The sequence below is a fragment of the Sturnira hondurensis genome, unplaced genomic scaffold, assembly GCF_014824575.4.
Source record: "Sturnira hondurensis isolate 20B ecotype Veracruz unplaced genomic scaffold, ASM1482457v3 Scaffold0021555, whole genome shotgun sequence".
NCBI classification, from domain to species: Eukaryota; Metazoa; Chordata; class Mammalia; order Chiroptera; family Phyllostomidae; genus Sturnira; species Sturnira hondurensis.
This window is the reverse complement of record NW_028094186.1, coordinates 4,657,670-4,683,436: the sequence shown is the minus strand read 5'-3', so window position 1 is coordinate 4,683,436 and position 25,767 is coordinate 4,657,670. Positions and strand designations below refer to the sequence as shown.

General features: G+C 55.9%; 1 protein-coding gene across 4 annotated transcripts in view; it reads right to left on the bottom strand.

The window, feature by feature from the left end:
* ECE1 (endothelin converting enzyme 1) overlaps positions 1-25,767 on the bottom strand; it is a 96,684-nt gene that overhangs the window by 11,784 nt on the left and 59,133 nt on the right. For all 4 annotated transcript variants that reach the window (XM_037032876.1, XM_037032875.1, XM_037032877.1 and 1 more), the window contains exons 4-12: positions 24,327-24,539; positions 14,358-14,479; positions 13,123-13,269; positions 12,097-12,162; positions 10,793-10,984; positions 5,291-5,433; positions 3,938-4,052; positions 1,571-1,681; positions 307-405 (exon numbers count right to left, since the gene is read on the bottom strand). In XM_037032876.1, coding sequence (XP_036888771.1) covers positions 307-405; positions 1,571-1,681; positions 3,938-4,052; positions 5,291-5,433; positions 10,793-10,984; positions 12,097-12,162; positions 13,123-13,269; positions 14,358-14,479; positions 24,327-24,539 — 1,208 coding nt within the window. The remainder of the gene's footprint in view (positions 1-306; positions 406-1,570; positions 1,682-3,937; positions 4,053-5,290; positions 5,434-10,792; positions 10,985-12,096; positions 12,163-13,122; positions 13,270-14,357; positions 14,480-24,326; positions 24,540-25,767) is intronic.

The window sequence follows — 25,767 nt, the reverse complement described above, 5'->3', positions numbered from 1 at the left end:
TATCCCTTGGGTATCTCTTAAAATGCCACTTCCTAGGAGAAGTCCTTGTCCTTGTCACCACCCCACCAGATGACACCAGACCCTTCCCTCTCCACTAGATGTGTCTCCCTTGCACACTCAGCATGGTTCATTCTCACACTCATTAACCCAATCGCGTGCTCAGGAAGGGCTCTCCCCCACCTGAAGGCAGGACAGCATGTGGACATGGCCTGCCCTTCGTCCACCCTCCTCATTCTGAGGCTCCCCCACCCCCCACCCCCGGCAGGAAGCCTCAGCCACACCCTTCAAGCACCTGGCACCCCTCACCTTTTCCTTGGCCGATTTCCGTGTGTCTTCATCCATCCACTTCAGGGTGCTCAGGCTTTCCTCAAACGCCTTCTTGATCTCCAGGATTATCTCGCTGGCCTGAGGAGACAGAAGCCGGACCTGAAGGGCAGGCAGTGGATGGGAACCCCACCAGGCCAAAGACTGAACTCAGGTCTGGGCTCAAAGTCTCAGGCTCCTGGGCGCTGGGCTGGGGCGGGGGCTGGTGCACAGACACATTCCCTAGTCCTGCTCCGCGGAGGGACAGTAATGTCCCATAAGATAAGACCAGACTGCCATAAACTGGGCTGCGTGGCCAAATCCAGTCAGGGCAAGCTTTGAGAACACCGGCGACGTCTCCGTTGCAGGACTTTTCGGAGCCTGCAAGGCGGACCCTGCACCGTGGTCCTTTTCGGAGAAGCCTGGAATACACAGCTGTCCCCAGGCCTGCAGGACCACAGGTTCCTTTGTGCTGGGATTGGCTTTAAACCTAGGGAGCTCGAGTTCTAAGGAGCAGTTTCAGAAACATCCAGCTCAGGCTAGAGAGAAATGGCCGTCCTCAAGGACAATGTTATAGGCAGACCTGGCAGCTGAAGATTCTAGAACAGGGAAGGTGGCGTTTCGCAGCAGAAAGAGCAGAGGGACTGATGGAGGCAGAATTGGACTCAGGTTCCGCATCAGCCTCTCGTGGCAACTCATGCGGTTGGTTTGAGGCTTGGCTTGCTGACCTTTGGCTGCAGATACTGCCTATGTATTTACTATTCGTAAAATGAACTGTAACAACAATAACACAGCTCCTTTTACTGAACCCTTCCTCTCTGCTTTCATGTATAGTGTCTCATTAAAATCCCCTGTGCAGTGGATGACCCCACCCCCACGTTATAGGTGGGGCGAGAATATCGTCCCCTCTGCCCGTCCAGAACAAACCTGTCACGCATGGAGTCAAGAAAAACATCACACTCGAGGCCGGAATTGCCCCGTCAACATGATCTCGCTGGGACCTTCACGGCCTCGGAAGTGGAGATGGCTGAACTGCGGTAAGGGTTAAATGAGATAATACAGCCGAAGGCCTGGCACTCGGTGAGAGCAACTGTCGTGAGTAACTCTCCTTATCTGAGGCTTTGGAAAACCAGACCTCGGTGTTGTTAGGGCTGGAGCCCTGGGCGGGCGCAGCGTGGTCCAGATAGACCAGAGTGTGAACTGTCAAGTTCACAGGGGTCCATTGGTGGTGTGACGTCACAGCCCGCGTCCACGGGGAGGCACTTACTATGTCTTTGCTGTCCTCCGCGAAGGTCTCTTTGACAAACATGGGGCCCAGGGCGAAGCCCAAGTTGTTTTCTGTGTCACTCACGCAGAACTTCCAGCGAGGAAGACAGGTCTGCAAATAGGAGTGGGAGGGGTTACTGGGTTCCCAGCCTCCTTCCTGACCCCTGTGCATCTGGGAGGTGGCACCAGACGGGGCCCCTGCTTCCTGCCTGAACTCTGAGGAGACCTTTTCTGACCCAGGGGAAGTTGTTTGAGACATTGGGCCCAGAGGCTACGGCACATACCTCCTCACGGCCATCCACTACTTCCTGTACGCAGGCTCCGGGCATGGCACTTCACAGATGGCTTCCTGTCAACCACCCAAATGACCCCAAGGGCACAGATGACAAGCCCTTGACAGACGCAGAAACAGAACCTTGGCACGGAGAGTCTCTGGCTTAGGGTCCCACAGGGACGGTGCTCTGCCATGCCCGACCCACACCCCATGCTCCCACCCGCACCTGTCCCGCCTCCTGGAGGAGGGCTGAGGACCCTGGGGACAAAGAACCTTTGGAAGTTCCCTCATCTACCCATGAGCAACAGGAGAACCTGCCCAGGAGGCCAGGACCCCAGCCCTACTTAAAAAGCTACCTAGAGAAAGAATAGTCACCATGATGCTGTGAGACTCTGAAGCGTCCCTTTGTCCTTGGTCTCACCCTCAAGCTCACCAGCCTACAGGACACCTCTGCTGGTTTCCCCCGCCTGCTCCCCTGCCCAGCAGTCCCCCGTGGGCTGTCTGTGTGACCACAAGTGGGGGCCCTGCTTCCATGAATCCCTGGGCTGCAGAGGAAGCTGAGCCCTCTGAACCCTGGACGACGGGGGTAAAAACCACCCAGGCTCAGGCGGCCTGCTTCTTAACAGCTCTCAACTGAAAACAACCCAAACTTGCATTGGCAGACAGATGGGTAAATAAAACGTGGCATTTTCACACAACAGCATACTACTTGGCAACAGGAAGGAATGAACTACTGCTATGTACAACATGGATACATTTCACCGACATGCTGAGCAGAAGAAGCCAGACACAGACGGGCAACTAGCATATGATTCTGTCTACACCCATCTGTACCCACCTGGGGGTGTGGAGAAGGGGGCTCACGGGCAAGGGGCGCAGAGAACTTTCTGCTCAGAGGATGCTGGATAAATAGGGGGGTAGTTACAAGGGTGATTTCATTCATTAAAACTCACTGAACTGTGTACTTAATGTATCTTTTATTGTACAATATCTTATTGTATGTACAATATTGTATGTATCTTATTCTGTGTACAATCTTTTATTGTATGTAAATTATACCTAAGTTAAAAAAACTCCTCTGCCCTGGCTGGTGTGGCTCAGTGGATTCAGTGCCGGCTTGTGAACTGAAAGGTTGCTGATTTGATTCCCAGTCAGGGCACATGCCTGGGTTGTGGGCCAGGTCCCCAGTAAGGGGCGAGCAAGAGGCAACCAATCGCACATCGGTGTTTCCCTCCCTCCCTCCCTCTCTCTGAAGATAAAGAAATAAAATCGTTAAAAGGAGATTAAAAGAAACCCTCCCAGGAAAGAAGGAAGGCACGCTAACCTCCCCTAAGCTTAGTCGCTCAAGTTCTTTTAAACTTCTCCACCCAGGTGTCCACCTGGACGTCTTTCCTCTTCCCCCGGCCCCACCCACCCTTCTCCAGGGGTAAAGCCTCCAGCTGGACACAGGCCGCACCTGGATCTGGCTGAGGCTGAGCCCACAGGAGGTCAGGACCAGGGAGTTTCCTGCGGGGAGAGGAAGGGAGGGCCCTGGAGCCCCAGGACTCTGAAAGAATGTGGGTGAGGACCCCGTGGTCTGCGGCCTGGAGGATGTAACATCAGCGAACACCTGCGGCCTATTTACCACGAGCCAGGTGCTGCTCCAAGCATTTTGTTTACGGGGAGACAGCAGTAAAAGGGGGGTGATGACGGCTGCCACCTCACAGGGCATGGGAAGGTCGTGTGAGTTACATAAGGAAAGCGTTTATCGTCATCATCCGAGAAGGAGTTGGAAGGGAGAAAACAGAGGCTCCCCTTCGCTGTAAATTAGCTAAATCGCTAAGACTCTTATTCTTCCAGAAATGATGCAACTGCCTCCCCCGGGAAGCTTCTGTCCACTCTCCCCACCCCTGGCTGGCTTAGGTCCCCTCCTGTGTGCGCAGGGACACTTGGGCAGACCCCTTCGGTGGCCCTCTTCATTCTCCGCCAACTGTCTACTTCCCTCACGAATTCCACGGCCCTGTAGGGTACCGTGGCCATGCCAGCCCCCAACCCAAGGCCTGGCACACAGTAGGTACTCAACATATGTATGGGAGTCCACCGAGACAGGCTCACCTTTTTGGTCCCATACATGACTTCCATAAACTTCTCGTCAGCATCCTGAAAGCGCTGATCCAGGAAGGTGCTTGTCTTCCGCACCAGGTTCCAGATCATGTAGTTGTTCAGCAGGCTGGGGCAAGGGGAGACGAGACAGGCGGGAAACGTCACAGCGCTTCCCCCCTCCGGCCTCTAGAGGGAGCTCAGACCCAGTGTTCTGATCCCAGGGGCTCTTTCCACCCCTTTCTGTTTGTCTGGTGTGGAAAGCACACGGGCCATCCCTTCTTCAAGGGCACAGCCTGGGTCTTCCGTTGAAAAGCCCTCAGTGCCCAGTGCAGTGACGTGCACACAAGGGCTCAGTGACTGCTTGTCGCTCGCCTCAAACTGGCACCAACAGGGGAAGAGGTAAGCGATCATGCATTTCCTTGGTGGAATACTATGCAGCTGTGAACAATGAAGTCTGCGGAAGGTTTGGGATGGCACACGGAAAATGCTTATGATGAAAGCGGAGCGAGCCCTGGCTGGTGTAGCTCAGTGGATTGAGCACAGGCCTGTGAAGCAAAGGGTTGCCGGTTCAATTCCCAGTCAGGGCACATGCCTGGGTTGCAGGCCAGGTCCCCAGTGGGGGACACATGAGAGGCAACCACATATTAATGTTTCTCTCCCTCTCTTTCTCCTTCCTGTCCCCTCTCTCTAAAAATAAATAAATATTAAAAAAAAAAGAAAGTGGAGAGAAAAGCAGACTATACATCTAGTCACAATGATGGGGAGGGAGAAGGGACTGTGTTTTAGAAATCCATCTCTCTCTCTCTCTCTCTCTCTCTCACACACACATACACACTTTCTCTTTCCACAAAGGCACACTCTCACACGCACATCCTGTAAGATCAACAGTAGTGTGTCCGGTAATTATAATTTTTTCTGTAGTTTTAAAAAATTCCTACAAATCTTTGAAACGAAAAAAGAACATCATAACCATTGACTACAAACACCAGCTAACATCTCCTGAGTCCCATCCCATGTCGAGGCACCGTACTGAACACTTCGCATGGATTATTTCACTGAAGTCTCACAACAACCCCACATGGTAGGTGCTGTCTGCGTTCCCATTTTATGGACGTGGAAAGCAAGCCTGAGAAAGGGCAAGAAACGCGCTCAAGGCAACAGAGCTGGGCAGCGAAGGAGCTGGGATTTGAACCTACGCTCATGACCAGGGTGCCCTGCCGCCTCGTAAAAGCCAGCGCCAGCGCCCATTTTCCTGAGTCAGTGTGCCATCGCTCAGCCCTCCCGCCTGAGGGAAGGGCAGCAGCGTGTGACCACACAGGCTGCCCGCGAGAGGCCTGCCCCAGGCCACTGGGCGCCCCTACCTACCATTTGTCAGTGTTGTTGATGAGCGTGGAGACCTGGCTGAGGTACTCCTTGTCATAGACGACAATGGGCTCAGACTCATTGATCTCCACGGGGTAGAAGATGGTGTTGAGGAAAGGCAGCCAGTGGATGGCGGGCGCCAAGGTCTGGAAGAGAAGAGAACGGTGTGTGTGACTCCGAGCCCGGGGTCCAGGGCGGCCTTCTGAAGATGTCATCGTGCCTCCCGCCCTTGGACACAGCGCAGAGCTGGGAGCCGTCCGACAATGCACCGGGCAGATGACAGACAGAGGCTGGCGGACTCCTGTCGTCTGAGATGCTGTGCACAGAATTCTTCTGAAAACATAGCCATGTGATATTTTATTTACTGACCTCCCCGAAACACGTCAAAATGCACACGGCTAATGCAACTTTCCACTTTAAACTGTCGCTCAACAGGATGAATTCCTAACCAAAAAATATTTGCGGGTAGGAAATCCACATGTGAACATTATATTAAGGTGGTAAGTTTCAGGTTACAGGTATAAGGTCAATACCCAATAGCATCATATTTCTGGTTTAACGGAAAACAACAGTGTGAGTCATGCTTAGCACCTTGGTTTGGTAAAGAGAGAATGAGCAGGGGTGTCAAGGAGGGATGTTGTACACAGGGTTCTAAGGAGCCAAAACTTGAACTTGAAATGGAACAAGGATGTGGTAAAGGTGACAGAGCAACAGAGGCTGTGTTGATCAAGCCCCTCCCGTGCCGGGTGCCATCGCCGCGGCCCACACAGCTCTCAGCTGGTGCCCAGGACGAGCCTAGGAGGCAGGCGCCATCATCTACAGTTCGGACGAAGAAACGGAGTCTCAGACAGGCCTTGGGGGACAAGCGTATAGAATCGGGGGCCCAACTGCCTGGGTTCATCCTCCGCGCTCTCATCACAGGCTGGGTAGCCCTGAGAAAGAGGATGAACCCCTCTGTGCCTTGGGATCTGGAAAGGGGGGATCATCGCAACAATGAAACGCACGTCACAGGGCCAGGGTTAAATCAATTAAAACTGTCTGCTCGACTCAACGGGCACTTCGGTAACACTGATTATCTCCTATCTGACTGGCCTTCTTCTACACGACTGCTGAACTCAACAACGACAGCCGTTTAATGCCCAGAGGTGACTTTTCTCAGGCACGGTACCTGGAAAAGCCAGTGTGGAGGGATAACCTTTGGCAAGGAAGGAAAAGCCCTGAGCTCAGCTGACGCCCGCACAGGAAGCACGTCGGCCTTCTTTTAGGTAGTTTAAACCGAGGCCCTGCCCAGGGGCTCCCTCCCACAGAGGCACAGCCCGCTCTGCACTACTCTGCATTTTTGGCAGGGCACTTTTGGCAGGGTGGTACTTGCTCTCGGCCCACCCTGCAGGCAGCCCCCATCCTCCACAGGGTCTCAGGCCACAGCCCGCACGTCCACTTCCTGCCAGGCAGCCTCCAGCCATGCTGTGTAATCTCTCAGGGTTCCAGGGATTGTTTTGTGAGCGTTTTGACCACAAAGTTACACAACCATGTCTTTCGGAAACTGGTCAACTTTACCATCTTACAACCCTTGTCGAGTGCGCAGTTCAGCAGCATGAAGCGCATGCAGATCCTCACGCAACTGCCACGGCCACCGGCCCACAGACTGCGTCTTGCACACCTGGGGCTCTGTGCCCGGGGAACAATAACCTCTCCAGCTCCCCAGCCAGCCCCGGGAAACCCGGACTCCGGCTACCTCCCGTTACGTGGGACCCGACAGTGTTTGTCCTTTTGCGACCGACTTATTTCACTCAGCGCAATGCCTTTGAGCAAGGTGGCAGGACTTGTAAATAAATGGTCTGCTCTAGACCTATTTTCCCCATGTGTCATTATTTTTCATTACTTTCTCGTCCTGTCATTTTACAGAACGCGAAGTTTGGGGGGACTACTGTATGTCGAGTTACAGCAAAAGTGCCTGCATGTGCGAATCCCTTAGGAGGGTCGCCGGCGCTTAGTAAACACTCAATCAGTATCAGCCATTGTAATTGCTACTCAAGGTCTCCCAAAAGCAGGCCTGGGCTTGTCCAATTCCCAATTCTGGTCTCCGTTCCATTGAAAAACGGCAGAGACGAAGGAAGGTGAGAGATGGAATATAAATGGGCTTCCCCCGGTCGGTCGTCTACAACATCAGCTGGATCTAACCTGTTGGTAAGTACGTGGGATACCCTCAGTGACAGAGGCAGCCATGACAACCCTCCACTTAACAGACACTGGACTTGCAGATGAGCTAAAATGACTTTCCTGAGGTCACACAGTTCACTAGGGACCGTGCAGGCCTAAGACCCAGGCACACTCCCGTGACTGGTTTTAGAGGGCAGCTCAGCTGCTGGGGAGCAGGGACCTCCGAGGAGAGAGAAGCACAGCTCCCGCAGGGAGGGTTTGATGACGGGGGATGGGGACAGGGGGGGTTGGTCTGTATCCCTACCATGACCCAGTGCGGACTTCCCAGAGTGGGGAGAGCATGCCCAGTGGGCTCCTGCGGTCGCTGGCCTGCCCGCCCTCCCGCAGTGAGACGGACTGGGAAGGGATCTGGACTGGACTGAGAAGATCCAGTCTTTCTCTAACGTGGGACAGCCACCCTACCTCCCACTCCAGCACTAGCTGCTTTGTGCCTCTCGGGACAGCCTGCTCAACAAGCCCCAGTTTCCTCTCTTCCCGGCAGGAGCCCCTTGAGCAGGCAACCTCTGGGGCTCCCCCCTCCCACTTCTGTGGCTGCGACACTTGGAGGTGTTTAGGGGAGACGGTCCAAGAGGGCCCAACACTTAGAGCCACCTGTCTGCATGACCTCTGCTGGCAAAGACCCCCGGGAGACTGGCTGAGTTTACAAAAACGTCACTGTTCAAACAGTCAACACGGACCAGGCGCAGATATCAGAAGATAAACCTTCACGTACTCAGCACAGGCCTGTTCCTTTAGGACCAGCAGGTGGTCTGTGCAAGTAGATTCCCACAGCGCCGAGACAGGGTGTGCGTCGAGCACCAGGATCTCCACATTTCCAGTCTCTACTCCTTTAGAGAACGCCTAACGTAAACACGTGTGCCTGGGACCGTCTCCAAGGAGATGGCAGTTTTAACCAATGAGGACATTCCACTGTGACTCAAATCCTTGGGGCTCAGGGAGAAGCTCCATTTTCCATAGCCGCAGCCAAAGAATACGGCAGGTCACCAACCGACCGGCTCACGTGGGCTTGCGAAGTGGGAGCGAGCGGAAGGATGCCCTTATCTCAGCTGGAGAACCCGAAGGGTCCTCGGGCTCATTCCCAACCATCTTCTGGTATGGAAGGTCCTACAAAGGGACGGGAGGGTCCTCGGGCCCCAGAGAACTGTCTCCAGAAGGATATCTGATTCAGTGCTGGGAACTCAGACTGCTGGGGGCGAGTCTGGAGCCCCTCTGAGCCCACAGCCCCACTGTGGGGGCTGGAGCCCCCTGGGAGTAGGGCAAGAAAACCAACTTCCAGGTACCAGGGAACGAGCCATTCTCTGTGCCAGGGTGGAATGAATCAAATTAGTTTAGGGCTGGAGACGTGGGCTGGGATCACCAGTAACAAAGGCACAACACTAACGGTGATTACTAAAATATATTTGAATTGCACATATTGTTTCACAAAATGAAATCCCATCCTTTGCTTCCTCTTAGCCTCTCGCAGGCCCGAGGGCAGGCCAGGCAGAGATTCTCATCCAGGAGAAAGGTGTCAGGGGACCAGAATGTCTTTAAATGCTGGACATAATTAGTTTACATGTACCAGTGCCCACTTCTTCTGAGAGACACCCTGCAGTGTTCAGCCTGTTCTCAAAGGACTCTGTGACTTCATGTCGTGAGGGCAGGGGCCGCCTCTCACTGGTTTCGGCACCCTGGCACACCACAGGGGTGAATGAAGGAACAGAGCCTCACTGTACAAAGTAGGAAGCCAAGGCTCAAGGAAGGGGTTATATGATTTGCCCAAGGTCACACAGCTGGTGGTGGGGCTGGGTCACAGCAGTTTCTCGACTCCGCCCAGGGCTCACAGCACTCCAGGCTGCTGCCTCCGCAGAAGCCGCCCCACCGGGGAAGCTAGGCAGCTGGGAGGGAGGCTAGGACTTTCCTTTTTTGCTTGGAAGAACGGAACACAAGCAACGGTGATAGGCTGCCTGGGGGTGGAACTTGATAGCCAGGCTGGGGCTGCTGTGCCCAGCACGACTCTGCCTTCTCTGCCCCTCCCGGGGTAGTCCGTTGGCATCGTGGCCACTGTGGGGGGCTGAGGAACGGCTGGGCCCCTCTCGAGCTGAGAACTGGGCAGCTGGAGCAAAGCAAATTATGCTACACAAACAGCATCTCCTCGGCCTGGCCTCAGCCTGGAAAAACAGTGCCAGATGGTGCCCGACACAGGCTGCTGATTTTCCTGACAACCCACCTAGCACCGCTCAGCCTGATGCCAGCTTCTCTGGGGACCTGACGGGCAGAAGGCACCCAGAAGGAGGCCAGGCTTTGTGTGGGCTGCACCTGCACCTGGGACACCCAGTCTGGCTGGTTACCGCTCACGCACTCACCGGACTCACCCTCCCCGACTCACAGAAAGGGGAGGGAAGCCAAACTCTAACGCAAGGCAGGACTTAGCTGTTCAGGGTGTAGCCAGGAGACATTTTAGCTGCATTCCTACACAAGCGGTCTAGACATTCTCCCCAGGGGGAGCAAAGCCCAGCCAAGCATTCCTGGGTGATGGTAGGGGGCAGGACGATTGGCTGAGGCCACTTTGATGGTTTCTCTGTGACCCCGGAGGCCTGGTATAAGGCTGGACACCAACACCCCAAGAACTGGAAAGGGAACTTGGTGGGCCAACTCACGATCTGCAAGTCCCAAACAGCCACCAGGGGGCAGCCTTTCGCTAAGGCTGAGCTATGGAGGGGACTGCTTCTCAGATGAGTTACACCGAGGACAAAAAGCCTCACAGTTCTGATGGAAACCTAGTTCCACCTCCAGGAGGTCACAGGGGTCACAGCAGGAGAATAGCTTCAGTCAACCAAGCCTGAGCCCAATGCCCAGCTCCCCAGCCACTTAGGAGCCTCAAGGCCTTGAACATGTCCCCTAACCTCCTGGCTTAACAAAGGGTCAAGTGAGGATAGAACCCACCCCTGACATGTACTGTTGGCTGTGTACCCCCGGCTCAACAATCTTGGTGCTGGAGAGACGGGGAGTGCCCAGCCAGTGTGAGGGGTCTTCAGGACCCCCGAGTCTGCCCAGGCAGGTGCTGTTACAGACAGGCTGCTGGAGTAGGCAAGCGACCACCTCCGGAGTCACCGGCTGTGTGGCCTTCGGCAGGTAACTCCACCTCCGAGGGCCTCAGTCACTTTTTCCATCTGTGAACCAGCTGTAACAACCAGCCCTGCTTCACGGGGGTGTTCCGGGGATCTGACGAAGCGGGTGTTCAACTCCCGCCCGGCACCCTTCATCCTGAAGCCCTGTAGCTGTCCCGGCCGGAGCTCAGGTTACCTGCAGCTCGGCCGCTGTCATTTTGTGATAGATGAGCTCCTCGTCCCGCCGCTTCTCCTGGGGGATGGTGATGTTGGCCAGCGCCACCTCAAAGTCCAGGATCTGCTGCATCTGGGGCCGAACAGCGTCATCGCCTCCTCCGCCCAGCAGCTTCCCCAGCTGGACCATGTAGTTCAGGTATCCCGTCAGCACCTGTGGGGCCCAGCACCCCCCATCTGTCAGCGGCTGCTACCCACTGCCTACAGGACAAGGGTGGCAGGGTGGGGCAGAAAGGGAAGGGCTGGAACCCAGGAACCCAATGGACACCAGCTTCTAGAATTATGTTGGTAATGGTCCAATTCACTGGCTTCCCAGGCCCTCAGGACAAAGACCAGAGGTCCCCTAGAGGGCCCTGGTCCACATCCTCTCCTGCATGCTGGTCCCATGAGAGCCACCAAGGGGACAGCTGTCAGTTCCTGGAACTCACTCTTACTGGACTGTCCTCCTCTGGGCCCCCATATCTGAATCAGGTCTCCAGGTTACATTCTCAGCTCGTCCTTCACTTATTCACAATTTGTCATGGTGCCTCTAATTGGTGGTTTGTTTATTAACATCTGCCCCCTACTTGGCCCTAGGCCCCAGGGGGCAGGGACCAGGCTGCCTGGGTTACCGCCATCTCCCCAGCATCAGGCACTTGGCAGGCACCTGCTCAGTACAAGGGGCGACAATGAATAGAGAGGATGGACGACAGGTGAGGTCTGCTGGGGCATCCCAGGATGCCGTGAGTGGGTGGAGAGGTGTGGGTTTAGAGCAGGTGGAACTGGATGTGAATCTCAAGTCTCACCACCTACTGGCTAAGTGACCTTGAATAAGTCACTTCTCATCCCGGAGCCTTGCTCCCTCCTCTGAAATCGGTAAGGTAAAAACAACACCCATGGGACAGACGAGGCAAATGCAGCTCAGAGGGGATGTTCAGTATCTGCAGGGTGACAAGAGGTGATGTGTACAAAAGGCCGGGCACCCAGAAATGGCAATGGCTGTATTGCTGCATCTGTCTGCAATCGGGACAAAGGACACCTGTTCCCTGCCTATTGTGTGCCTGGTGCCTGAATGTGAAACAGCCTCACTCTGAAATGGGGACATGTGACACCCTGCTCTGCCAGGGACTGTGTGTCCCTATCAGGTAAGTGACACTTCAGTGTCCCTCTGGCTTCAAAGACGTACACAGATGTGAACACTCAGGGGACATGGGGCGGGGGCAACCACAAACCGTGGAGAGCGGTGGGCCGGGAGTGGGAGCCACTGCCTTGAAGAAGCCCACTCACCTTCTCATTTTCGGTTTTGTTCAGGTAAAAGTCCCTGGAGGGTAAGCCCAGGCCAGACTGGTCCACCTGGCGAGAAAGGCAGGAGTGAGAGGGAACCCCGTTGCACAGGCACATTGCACGGCCTCCACCCGCCCTGGGACGGCTAGCACGTGGCCATGGAGGACCAGCTCGGGTCCCAGCAGGGGCACGCCCCGGGATGTTCCCATACACAAGGGGCTGCCTTCCTGCCTGTGCATGTGGCCAACCACGGGGACTCTGGGCCCTTCCGAAGGGTCAGACAGTGCCACCCTCTTTCCACGCCCCCAGGCCCAGCTGTGTAACCTTGGTTAAGTTACTAAACCTGTCTGATCTTCAGGTTCTTCATTTGGGAAATAGGGAGGACACATCTAACCCTTAGAGCTGGACGAGGATTCCAGGAGAGAGCGTTTGATGACGGCAGGTGGGTGGGTGAGGGTATCAGTGCCCGATAGTCACTACCAGAGCTTACGGCCACACCCTGTCAGACCTCGAGTAGGCATTATTATAGTTCATTGGATTGATAAAGAAACTACAGCTCAGAGAGGTTGAGGCACTTGCCCAAGGTCACACAGTGAGCAAGTGGCAGAAATGGGTGGCAACTCAGCCTTCAAGATCTCCAGCCTGGGACAAGTTCTGGCAGGAAGAGATGGACTGAAAGCCTTTCCAAACGGAGCTACAAAGGCTGGGGTAGGGGACCATGTGCCTAGGGGTTGACACCACTCCTGCACCCTGGTGACCATTCAGGACCCTGGAGACTCATGGTTGCTGCAGTGACCTCACCTACCCCAGGAGGCAGCCTGCCCTTTCAAACCTTCTTGTCTGTAAAGGTCTCCTGGTTGGGAGCCTCTAGCAACAGCCCAGGCTCACAGACCAGAAGCCTGTCAGCCAGCCAGGGCAGGTCCCCTCCCCACCGCAGTCCCCTCCCCACCTGCCCCAGGTCAGCCCTTCCTCAGCTCCAAACGGGCCTCCAGGCCCTGGCCCCTCTCCTGGGGCTCCGTGTGAGCGCACCTGGATCACATTGCTGTTGGAGCTCTTGGAGTCGGCGCTGACATAGACAGAGAAGAAGGGCGAGGTGCGGTAGTGGGAGGTGACCGCCTGAAGGGTGTCTTGGAAATTGTCCTTGTTCCAGGGCCCTGTGATGTTCCAGCCCCCGAGCTGCAAGGAGGGGGAGAAAACAGGGAAGTCACCAGGTGGCAGAGAGACACGGGTACAAAGTGTGCTCTGGCAGTTGGTGTGCTCTGTGACCCTGGAGGGGCCGCCTGACCTCTCTGAGCCTCGAGAGCAAATGAAAGGGAAGGGTCTTCATCAGGGTTTCTGACCGGCAAGCCAGAGACCCCGGATGGAGCAGAGGTGGATCCGAGATAAGTGGGCCGCCGATCCATATGGCGGCGGCTCCCCGAGAGGCTAGGGACAGAGATGGGAAGACATTTCTGGTGCACTTTATTTTTGCAGACTAAGTCACGTGACCGTCATCCCTATTCGAGCATAAACTCAATTTGCCCGAAGCTCTATTTTTAAAAAGGTAGATAATCTATGGTCTGCTTTAGTTTCTCTCAGAGCTGGGTGTTTAAGAATCTCCTCGGTGTTCCTCGGTTGGGCACACGCTGGCCTGTACCGGAGGGAAGGGATGTACAGTCCCCGGTGCCCACGGCCCCCCTCCGGACAGCCCAGCAAGGAGGCGGGGCCTGGAGGGAACACAGGGCAGCTAGAAACATCCATGGCCACCCCATGTGTGTGTGCTGGGCAGCCTGGCCCGGCCTGGGCAACCCCCGGGAGTCCGTCCAAGGCATCCAGGAAGAAAGACTCTTTCTCCTGCTCGGAGGACAGGGAGGCCCTGGGTCAGTGGGCGGGTTCTGCTTCTGGTCCAAGACTTCCTGCTGGCCTTCTGGAACCCACCCCTTGCTCTCACACAAACACACTCCCTGAGGACAAGGAAGCAGCCAGAGAGAGAAACATTTTCTCTGTACATACAGCCTGTCACACACACAGATGCAGAGAGACCCACACATGTGACAGCCACCCACCACAGATGCTGACACACCAGTGCATGGGCATTCCCACCCAATGGGGAGATGAGCACGTGTGCACACATGCACACACAGCTGGGACCCGTGTCGGCAGACAGGCTCTACCCTCCAGCTGGGCAACGTGGCTGCAGCTGTGCAGAGTCCGGCCCCGGTGGCAGCTGGGAGCCGGGAAGGGGACCAGAGGGGCAGGCGGCGGCATGGGCCGGAGGAGCTCACCCTCTCAATCAGCTCCATCAGCGGCTTGGCCTTGAGCTCCTCAATCCGGGTCTCGTTCATACATGCACGGTAGTACACCTGGGCCTTCTTCTCTGCTTCACTCACGCTGGCCGTGGAGTTTTCTGGAATGACAAGAGACGGCAGTTTGCGACATGCCCCCCCTGCGCACACGGGCGGCCCTGGGTGGTCCTTTCCAGGGCCTCGGCTGTCAGGCGTCAACAGAGCTGGGCCTTTGCCTGTCAGGGCAGAGGTGGGGAACTCAGACAGGGCAGGTGTGCGACCGCCCCTGGGCAAAGCCTGGCAAACCGGCGGTGCTCCCTGCTTTGAGCTGACGGCAAATAAGAAGAGTATGTACCGTGTTTCTCCCCCTTGGTGGTCGGGGGTCTGCAGATGTGTCCCTGCGTTGGCAGCACGGGCCGCCCAGCGGGCGGTCAGTCTGCTTTCCCTGCCGGCCAACACAGGGCCCAGACACCCGCCTGGTGGGTGGGACAAAGGCCTGTCTTGATTTTCAGATCCCAGATGCCCTTCCTCGTGATAAAGACAGGAGCTGGGCGGAAGCCTTAAAGGCTTCACTCATTCTGAATTTACTTTCGGCTTCTTCCTCAGAGGGGCCGGGCAGGTTCATCAGACTGAACGGTTGACTTGGGGGCCGCCTGCCATTTCCTTTCCCAGACCCGGGAAGCAGCACCTCAGTCCCTTTCACTGGGACACCGGGAGAATGTTCCTTTCTCCCTGTCCTTAGGGCCCTGGTCTAGATGCCACCTGTGAGGACCAGGCTCCTGTATGTGTGAAAGCACAGGGTGGGGTCCCATCGGCCCCCAGTAAAGGCAACCACTTCCTGCTGCTCGGGTCACAAAGGACCTACTATGTGCCTGGGCTCCCTCCTATGCCGGAGCCTTTGTCTTAGAGCCCCGCTGCACCCCCTGCCAGGGTCCCCGATCCCCTCAGTTCCCTCCGTCCAGCCTGCTCCCTCCCTGGGGACGCCTCCCTGCTCTGGCCAGTTTTCTTCATGTCACGTCTGCTTTTCCTGGCCGGGCCTGAAACTCCTTCCTTTGCTTCCTTCGAAGACCACCCCCAACCCTGACCCCTACCTCCTCCACGAAGACTTTGCTGGCAGAATGTCACCCATTCACCCACTAAACAGACACTAGATGCTTACTCTGTGCCAGCTTTGGGGGTGCAAAGGACAACACCCCCAAGCTCAGGGGGCTTCCTTTCCAGGAAGGACAGCAAACACATCAAGAAAAAGCCCCCGGGGTCCTCTGCCTGAGACCCCGTCCGACTCTCCTCTGATCCAAGACCTCTCTCAAGGGCCATCCTTCCCAAGAGGTTCACTCTCGAAGGCTCAACACCGGGCTGGACACCTGGCCTCAAGGAATGAATAGGACCCGCTCCCTACCGCCTCGGAGCTCAGGCCTGAGTGAACACCAACGTGCAGAGAAATGACCGTAAGACGCCAAAGCGCCGTGATTAATGCAAATGATTTTGGAACCCACAAAAACGTCACGCCGGTACGTGGGGTGGGGCCAGGGGGTTCTCCAGAGGATGTCCTGTCTCACCAGGTAGAAATAAGGGGAACGGGGCACTGGGTTTGGGAGGAGTTGGGGAGTGTGAGGAAAAAGCAAGGAAGGGTCAAAAGGCATGCAGTTTGGAGGAAAAAAATCCTTGTGGCGTATCCAGTTGATACGAAAGGTACGAGTCAGTTCCTGTCTGGTCTAATCAGCTTTCCCAGACCTTGAACTCAGGGCTTCCTGCTCCTGGGTTCCTGCTCTCAACAGCATCACTGTCCTCACTGTTGACAGCGTCAGCCCCGCCCTGCTGCAGTCAGGGTGGCGCCCTGAAGAGGGATGGGGCAGCCTGAAGGGTGACACGGTGACAGAGGCTCAGGGACCGAAGTTATGAGGAGCTGGGGAGGGTGGGATCCACACAGCCCTGGAGGTCACAGGCCGCCACTGCCCAGCCCTGGCAACGCCTACCTCGCCCCCATGCCCCACCAGAGTGGGGAGTGGGGGGCCTCCCGGAGGGGAGGGAAGGGACCACTCTCTGCTCCTCTGCTCCTCAGATGCAGAAGGCAGCACATCAGGAAAAGCAAAGGTGCGTCCCCCCCCCCCCCCGCCCCGCCCCTTCAGGGCTGCGTTCCTATGACAACACGGCCCAGCAGCTAAGGCTCCTGGAAGGGAAAGGAAGGGAAAGCTCCAACTCTCATGGTTTGAGAGACCCTGAAGGCCTGTCTGGCTGGCTGGCCACATCTGGCTCCAGCCGTGACCCTGAAATGTCAGGGCCAGAGCCAGGGAAGGCACACTCTGTGCGCTCTGGCCTCTCCCTCCCCCAGTGCCTCAAGGCCACCAAGATACGAGGCCCAAAGGAAGGCTCCAGGGACAGGATGGCTGTGCCCATCAAAGCAAGCTCCCCAGCAACTGTGCGCAACCCCTGTCTGGTCCCTGAATGACTGTCCTGGCAGGCACAGGAAAGCACCCAGTCTCCTCTCTCCTTTGCTGAGAGGCAGCCCCAGACAAGTTCAATGTTCCTTCCTCTGAGCTCTACAGCCTGGGAGCCCCGTCCACTCATCTTCCTACAAATGTCATTAAGCCTCTGTGGTCTGGTGGCTGCTGGGCTGAGCGTGGCGGTGCTGTGAGTAACATGGACACCAGTCACTGGCACAAGGCCCACAGCTGGGTGGGTGAGGCAGCCAGCCAGCCTTTTGACGGTCCCAAAGGCCTCTGATCACACGGTGGGGCGAATGCGGTGAGAACACACCAGAGGCCGTGAGAGAGGATGGCTGGGGAGGCTGGGTCCCCTGCCTGGGCTCTCGGGGTGAGCTCAACATGGCATGGACATGGAGGTTGTGTGCGGGCTGCCTCACCCACTGGTCTGTGTGCTGGTCGTCCTGGTCCCCCCAGCACTGGGTAGGCAGGCACACAGCAGCCCTCAGGGCTGTTTGCTAGAAGCAGATCCCAGGGCCTGTCTCTTAAGAGAGGACATAGTGCCTGGGGACCGAAGGGTGATGAGGCAGGCAGGTGCCAGCTGGGCACCTGCACACGGAGGAGATGAGGCAGGGGGCGAGGAAGGTACAGGAGTTGAGGGTTCCCCCAGGAGTCAGCGTTCACACCACCTGTGTTCCCACGCTGATGCTGCCCGGGGCCAGAGCCCAGGAGAAGGGACGGCCCCTCCACTACTCCCTCCACCTCCCTCTAGCTCACGGAGCCCACCCACGGCAGCCCATGCTCCTAGCTCCTCACAGGGCACCTACTACCTGGCAGGCCCCAGGGGGACAAGAGCTGAAGCGAGATGGCCAGATGGAAGGCCACTGTACCAGACCATGTGATCATCGAGGGGGCCTGGGCCACACAGCAGCTGAGAAGGGGCAAGAAACAGTGGGAGCAGGGCAGAAGGGGTCAAGGTTCCTCGGCCTGGGCAAGAGGCTGCTGCTGAGATGCCCACGGCTGGGGATGGGGTGGAGCTGGCAGCAGAGTAAGCCATTCGGGTTTAGATGTTTTAAGTCAGAGATGCCCAGCAGGCACCCCAGCAGGCCCCTGGGTGGGTGGATGTTTACAGCGCTGTGTCTTTAGCTACTCGGGGTCCGAATAGACATCGTTGTACACAAACTCCTTAAAACTGCCTAGGGTGCCCCAGACCACTCATTCTCAACATGGGCAGTATTGCCGCCCCCACTGGGGGAGGGGGGCGGAGAATGAGCTCGTAGGGGGAAGAAAAAACCTACTCTTTCTATGTCTACATACAGCACACAACAGTTGTACAGTATGGTTTGGGTGCTACAATTTTGGGAGGGGGCACTAACAAAAAAGGTTGAGAAGCACGGCCTCGGTGACCTGGGCCCTGCCACCTGCCTCCTGCCTCCCTCTCCTCTCTCACCAAATTCAAGTCTCTGCTCAAATGTCCCCTCCTTGGCCTCCTTTTCTCTCCCAGGCCCCGCCTACATCCTACTTGATTTTTTTTTCAAAGCCCTAACTCGTCACCACCAGATTTTTTACCTACTCGTTTATTTGTTTATTGTCTGTCTCCCTGCTGGAATGTAATTCCACAGGAATTACTGTCTTATTCGTTACGCAGCGCCCGGCACCCGCGATGTCTGGCACCCAGTTAATGTGCAGCAGCGTATAACTGTCAGACGGTTGAATGGATGAGTGCGTGCGTGCTCTGGGAGCTCCGCAGAGAAAGGCATCCATCACTACGGCCTGAGGGAGGATCAGAGTGCAATCCGCCGCGGGCAGCTTTCCCTTTGGGGGAGCTTCGTTTCCTTTAAGACGCCCTTGCCTGGGTTTACTTCTCAGAAGAAGGTTCCGCAGGATCAGGCAAGGAGGAATCAACTAGGGCACCTCCCAGGACTGAGTCCGGGCCACGTTTTGGAGAGGGTGGCACTGCCAGGGCCCCAGTGGCATGGAAATAATGTGGCAGCCCAAGGCCAGGCCACAGGGCTCCAGACCACCTGGGCACTTCCTTCTAGGGGGCCTCGAGTTACGGAAACTTCTGCAAAGTCCCAGAGAGGAAAGGCAGGACATCGTGTAATTGGCCCGCTTCTTCCTCTGGGAGTTTGTATTGGAACAGCCTCTCCCACCAAACGTCCAGGGAGCTGGGCGGCTACAGAACCAGGGGTTGCTGGCAACACTGGCCTGGGGGATGGGGGGCTCCCCCAGTGTTTGTCTTAGATAAAACCACACACTCAGCTCAGACAATCCCAGCCCTCACGAGGGGGCGTGGGGAGCTGATAAAGGAGGTTGCTTTTTCCGCCGAAGAATCAAAAGGATAATAATACCACCACTGTTTCCTGGTCCCTCCGCGGGGCCACCTGCACTGAGCTCTCTTCCTCACCACGCTGGCACACCAAGGGGCATGTCGTCACCTCATTTCAAGGAACCAGCCCAGGGAAGCAGAGCTGAGGGGCAGCATGCTGGAATTTGAACTTGAGCGTTCTGCAGCGTCCCTGAGAAAATGAGCTGCTACCTCTGCATGCGGGCATGGCTGCGTGTGGGCGTCATGTAGCAATTTCCACCGGTGGGTGTTAGTATCATACCCAATTCATAGGCATGAAGTTGGGTAACTTGTCCAAGGTCCCCCAAGTTGAGAGGCTGGGGCTGCAAGCAGGAGCCGAAGCTCTCCCTGCTTTCCTTGCCTTGCCCGCAGGTCGGCTCAGAAAAGCAGAGGAAGACCCGAAGCAATCCGGCCACTGCTGCTGAGAAGCCCTGGATGCCCACTCCCGTCCTCGGATCCGTCCACCCGTCAGCCCGTGTACCCCCTCCCCAGACGTGAGAGGAGGTCCCACTGCGGAGACCCCGGACTGGGTGGAAAACATTTCCTGGAGCTGCCAGATCCCACAGGAGGATGAAACAACATTAGAGAGGAAATACTGGAGAAACAAATCAAAAGAAAAATGCAAGCGACGTCGCAGGGTGGCAGGATTAACTGCGAAGTCACTGCTGTGGGTGAATTTAACGCCACCAGCAGGACTGTGCGTGTCTCTCAGGGAGACTGGTGTCAGGGGGAGAAGAAAGGGAGGCCACTAACCTGTTCTCCTTCTTCACGGAGTCTGCACTGCTCGAACCGGTACAAGCAGGCATTCATGTGTGTGTGTGTGTGAATCTCACAAAGGAAGATAAAGTAAAAACGATAGGTACACAAAATGTAATTGTAACTCAAGCCCGGAGAGGCCCTCTGGTAGCATAAAGGAGCAAACCAATGAGAGCTAAGTCTTGCAGGATTGAAAGGGGGTGGGGAGGGTATTCAGGCCGGCAGAACGGTCTGTGCTAAAAGCACACGCCAGAAAGCCTAGGGCCAGGCCCAGCCTAAGCAGTGATCCTTCCCCCGATAAAGTCAGGCCACACTCTTTGTCTCCTGTGGGGACAGCCCAAGCTGGCAGCCCGGGTGGGCGGCAGCGTCTCTTGGATGAGGCATCTGTGTCTCACGCAGATAAGGTCACTCACTGCCCTCCAGTCACAGGCTGCACGGACATGCCACGGTGGCACTTGGCCCAGTTCAACTCACCTGCTGCAGGTCTGCCTGGATTTCCTCTGAGTGGGTTAGGGTAACTTCACTGTTCAGAGGGAGGAAAGGTCTGCCCAAGGTCACAGGCGAGCTGACCGTAAGCGCTGTTTGGCATAGCCAGCTGACAGCCCTCCCGGCACTCTGAATGTCTGCTCTCCTGCTTCTACCGTGGGAAGGCTCGCCCAGGCCAGAGTGGGCAGCCTGGGCTCCCCCGACCTGTTCTGATCCCCGTCAGTCTCAGCTCCCTCCTGAAGCCTGCTGGCTGACCCCTGTGCCTTGGGGCTGAGAGCAGCTTGGCTTCAAGCCCAAGAATGCACTGGCCCTCGCTCCTGAATTTCTTTGTCACCCACTCACCTGCCTCCTGCCTTTTCAGGGTTTTCCAGCTTTTCAAGGCCCACAGGTGAGGGGCCACTTCCAGACTAGTCCCCAGGAAGGCACCTGGAGAAAGGTGACCCCAGGATGCACCTTCTGGGGAGGCTCCTGGCCAGTGTGACGTTGGGGTGGCCCCAGCGACTGTGGGCATCAGGTCTGGGCCGGGTCTTGCCCAGCCTGGAGAGCTCAGTCAGACAGCCACGGGGGACAGGGGCCTGGTGAACCACTGTGTCCCCTCTGAAGGCTCTGCCTGGCGAATCTGACTCGGGTGAGTCAGTGGAGAAGGAATGCAGGTTTGAAGCCCAATGGGGCTGAACCCCAGCTCCAGCATTTCCTAAGAAATACATTTCCTTTGTATGTATGAGTCTTATTGGTAACATAATCTATAAAATGGGCAGAAACAGCTTATGCCATGCTTTTTTTTTCCAAGAGAGAGAGAAAGGGAAGGAGAAAGAGAGGGAGAGAAACACTGATGTGACAGAGAAACATCGATCAGTTGCCTCTGGAAAGGGCTACAGTCGGGGACCAAACCCGCAACCCAGGCATGTGCCCTGACGGGGAATCGAACTGGCAACCTTTTGCTTTGTGCGATGATGCCAACCAACTGAGCCACACTGGTCAGGGCTGCCGTGGCTTTAATAAAACTCAAGTAAACAGCCCAGCACGGCCATAGGCACACCCCGCACTTCCTTTCCTGATAACTGGTGCACAGCAGCACTCCCATAAGAAATAAAAGTGGCAGGAATTACTCTTCAACCACCCAGTTATTCCTTAGGCCATCTCTCCTCAGGCTCCGTATTAGTTCCTCCTCCATAGGTGAGAAGCTGGGGCCCTGAGAGGCCAAGCAGCCTTTCTGCAGTCATGTGGCTCGTTAGGGAGAAGTTGGGGCAGGAACGCACCTGCTGCACCGAGAAGGGCAGCTCTGTTGTGCTGAGAGCATTTACCAAGTGCCCGGCTCTGGGCTGAGTACTCTGACCACCACATGCAAGTCGGAACTCATAGGAATGTTATGTGGCGGGGGCACGATTATCCCCCTTTCACAGAGAGTGAAGATCAGCCGGAGAGATGCTGGTTCACGCATCTGAGTCCACACAGGTGATGCGCTAGCACGCCAAGGCCGCCCGCCACCCGAACCCTGCAGTATGGCCTCCTGATACCCCAGACCCTGGCCCTGGGCAGGGGCCTGAACACAAGGCTGGCTATTGCGTGCCACCTCGGGGTAGCTCCCCACCTACACCGTGACCTTCAGGGACAGGGTGGGTGTAAGGCCAGGGTCCCAGACGGGAGGCTGCGCTCACTAGTCCTGCCCCTTAAGGGGGTGGACTCAGTCCTGGCACAGCCCCATGGTCCTCCTGGTAAGACACAGCCCCGGAACCAGGAGGGTCAGGACGCACAGGCACCATGCACAAGGGCCAATTCAGGCCCATCTGGGGAGTGAAAGCGCCTGTTGGCGCCTCTCTGGTTGGCTACCTGCCCCAGGACGGGGGCCCCTCTCCATTCTGACTGGCAGTGTACCGCTGGCAAAGGTACCTAACTTCTGTGAACCTTACTTTCCTCACCTATGACGTGGGAACCATAGCGCCTACATCCCAGGGAAGCTGTGAGGACAATGGCGGTGGTCGTATAAAGGGCCTCAGACAGCGCACAGCCTGCAGCAGACATGGAACGCAGAAATGTCAGTCTCTGCATCAGACCCACCCTGGCTGCTCCGAGCTGCCAGCAGGCTTTTTCCAACAAGCACCCGCCCCTTGCAGTTGAGGGATGTGGTGGAGACAGGGCAAAGGACCAGAATTCAGACAAGCCCCGGCTCTGCCACCTACTAACCCGCCTTGAGGACCTGCTTCCTCATCTATCAAGCGCTTCCTAGTTTCTAGGGGGGCAAATAGAATGACATCTTAAAAAAACACACACACACCCCTCTATAAACTACACAGTACGGTGTAAAGGTCAAGGGTGAAAACAGTACCACCAACATAAACAGCCACCACACTATGCCAGGCCAATTTAAACCAGCACTTTATATGTATTTTCCCATTTAATGTTCACAACCTAAAGGAGGCCCAGTTCCCGTTGTACTGGAGACAGAGGAGGCCCAGAGAGTTACACGATTAACCCAAGATCACACAGGACGTGGAAGAACCAGAACTCGAACCCAGAGGCGCTGGTTCACCTTGTTCTCTTACCCGGACTGTTCCCTCTTTGCCTGGTCGTGCTTGCCTAGCTCCCAGCTGTGCCTTCAGGCGCCAAGGTAGGGGTGTCCCTGAGTTCTGGTCTGGCTACCACAGACAGACTTGCCTTTTAAGTTTCTAGCTTTTATGTGAAAGGCTGTGTCCCCTTTCAAAGGCACCTGGGTGGCACAAAGCAGGCAGGGCTCTGCTGTCCCCAACACAGAGTGGCACAAAACCTCCATCCACCACCCTGCCCTGCTCCTCAGGGAGGCAAGCGGGAGGCTATGCCCCTGAGGAGCTGCTGGGGGCCAGGAAGAAATGGGGGGGGGGCCAGGGGGGCAGCACTGCCCCCTGGGGTGCGACAGGAAAGACCTCCTTTCCTCTAAAAGACACAGCTGCCTAAAGTTCCTAAGTATCAAATTAGAATCTTTTCCATCTTTCAGAAAACCTTCCTTTGGGAAGCTTCCTGTCCCTTTGCAAGGATTGGTCCCCTTCAAGCCATCTTTTTTTTATTTTACCTACTTTTGAGTATCTCGAGGGTTTTTTAAAAATAAAATTTTAACCACATAAGTATTTGTCGAATCTAAGTTCTCTCACTGATGGATTAAGTGACCGGCTTTTCACAATCTGACCTTTCCCTCCACCGAGCGTCCCAGGGAGGTGTCAGCAGGACAGGGAGATGGCAAAGGTCTTGGCCGCTGAGGGTTCAGGCCAGGACCCCTCCGTGTGACAGCACGGGCTGCATGACCTCACGTGGAGGAGGGGCCGACGGGCAGATGTTCACTCAACACACACAGCTGCAAACAAGACAGACGTGGAGTCCTAACCCACACGTGAACCGCCAACACCATGGTCACCCAGAGGTGCCGAGGGCCTCACAAGGGTTGAAGGGAAGAAGTTCGGTTAGGGGCTTCTCACGCAAGTCCACTTCTCAGGAGGCCGAGGAAGGCTGCTGCCCACTGCGAACAGCTCCCAGACGAACAGCCCCAACGGCTGCCACCTGCCCACGGCCCCACCATCCGGTCTCGCATGCTCAGCCCCGATTCCCTAGGCTCACAACTTGCAAAAGTCACAGTCAGTACCAGTTCCAACCAAGCAGCAGCTTGAAGCCACAGAAGCCAGGACCATGACCACCAGAGTTTGTGTGTCTACTGGGCCCACGGGTGCTGGGCTGGCACTTGACCTGTGGGCTCCCTAGTTCTCAGAACTCTCCTGTTTTACAGATGAAGACACGGGCTCAGAGACAAGTAACTCACTCGGGACCACCCAAGTGACGGGACAGGCATTCTCACGCAGTTTCACTGCATCCAAAGCCGACAGCCTTCCCACTCTGCCAAGCTCCTCCCTCGACTGGCCTGGCCGGGGAAGACCTGCTGACCGCCCTCCTCCGCAGCCCACTGGCTGGTCACCCTCGCCCGGTGCTGCTTACCCAGGAGGTGTTTGATGATGGCTTGGTTGTGTTCCCAGAGGTTGCTGAACGTCCCCCAGCGTGAGTGGCCATCAGGCACGGGGTTGGCTTTGATCCAGCCGCCACAGGCGTAGGTGAAGAAGTCCTGGCAGGGGTCCACCGTGGGGTCCATGGAACTCAGGATGGAGCTGGTCACTGAGACACAGGCCTGGCTGAGGCACACCGAGGGGGCTCCTGGGAGGGGACGAGGACAAGAGGCCAGTGAACGGCAGGCAGGGAGGAGGCTGTAGGACTACAGTACCGGTGGCCTGGGGCCCTGGGCTGCCATGCCCCACCCTGGCTGTGACCAAATAGATTTGGAGCTGGATGGCCACTAGACCCCTCCAGAGAAATGATCTCAATAGATTTACCGTCTTCTGGCTTAAAAATGAAGTTTTCTGTTCAGATACCTAAAATTCTTTCTGTGGCTTCGAAATACCCAGAAACAAGATGTTTCTCTCTATTTATTTATTTATTTATTTATTTATCTACCTATCTACCTTTAGTGGGGAAGGGAAGGAGAGAGGGAGAGAAATATCAATGTATGGTTGCCTCTCCTGCGCCCCCTACTGGGAACTGGCCTGCAACCCAGGCATGTGCCCTGACTAGGAATCGAACCTCGATCTTTTGGTTCGCAGGCCCGCGCTCAATCCACTGAGCTACACCAGCCAGGGTAAGATGTTTCTCTTAATTAGTCCTTCCCTCTAAAAATATTTGTTGACTTTTTACTATTCCTTGGTATTCAACAAATTCCTTCACTCAGACATGAATTCATTTTTTCAGCAAGATAATTACTATCTGCCAGGTTCTTTGCTGAGTGTGGTGTGTGTGTGGTGAAGGACGCAGAAGGTGAAGTCCTTCCCTTCAAGAGCTGAGAGCTTAGCTGGGGATACACACGTTACAAAGGAAAAGTCAAAAGATAACAGGAGGTCCTGGCTGGTGTAGCTCAGTGGACTGAGCGCAGGCCGTAAACCAAAGGGTCACAGGTTCAATTCCTGGTCATGGCACATGCCTGGGTTGCGGGCCAGGTCCCCAGCAGGGTCTACGTGAGAGGCAGCCACATGTTGATGTTTCTCTCCCTCCCTTCCCCTCTCTTTAAATAAATAAATAACATCTTAAAAAAGATAACAGGAGAAGAAACCTCCGTCACTCATTCCATGAACATAAGCTGAGCATATTCAGTGTGTGGCAAAGGGCTACAGACATTACAATGCCAGGCCTTAGGGAGAAAAAAAGTCGGTTAGAAATCGAAGGGAAGTATGAAAAGTCACTATCACTGAACACAAGGCAGGAAGGTGACCTCACTGAATCCTCAAAACAAACAAAACCGAAACAACCTTAGGGGTCATTTCACTTTTGGTCATTTTTATATAGAGGAAACTGAGGCACAGAGAAGCTAAGCGGCCTGCTCAGGGGCCAGCGG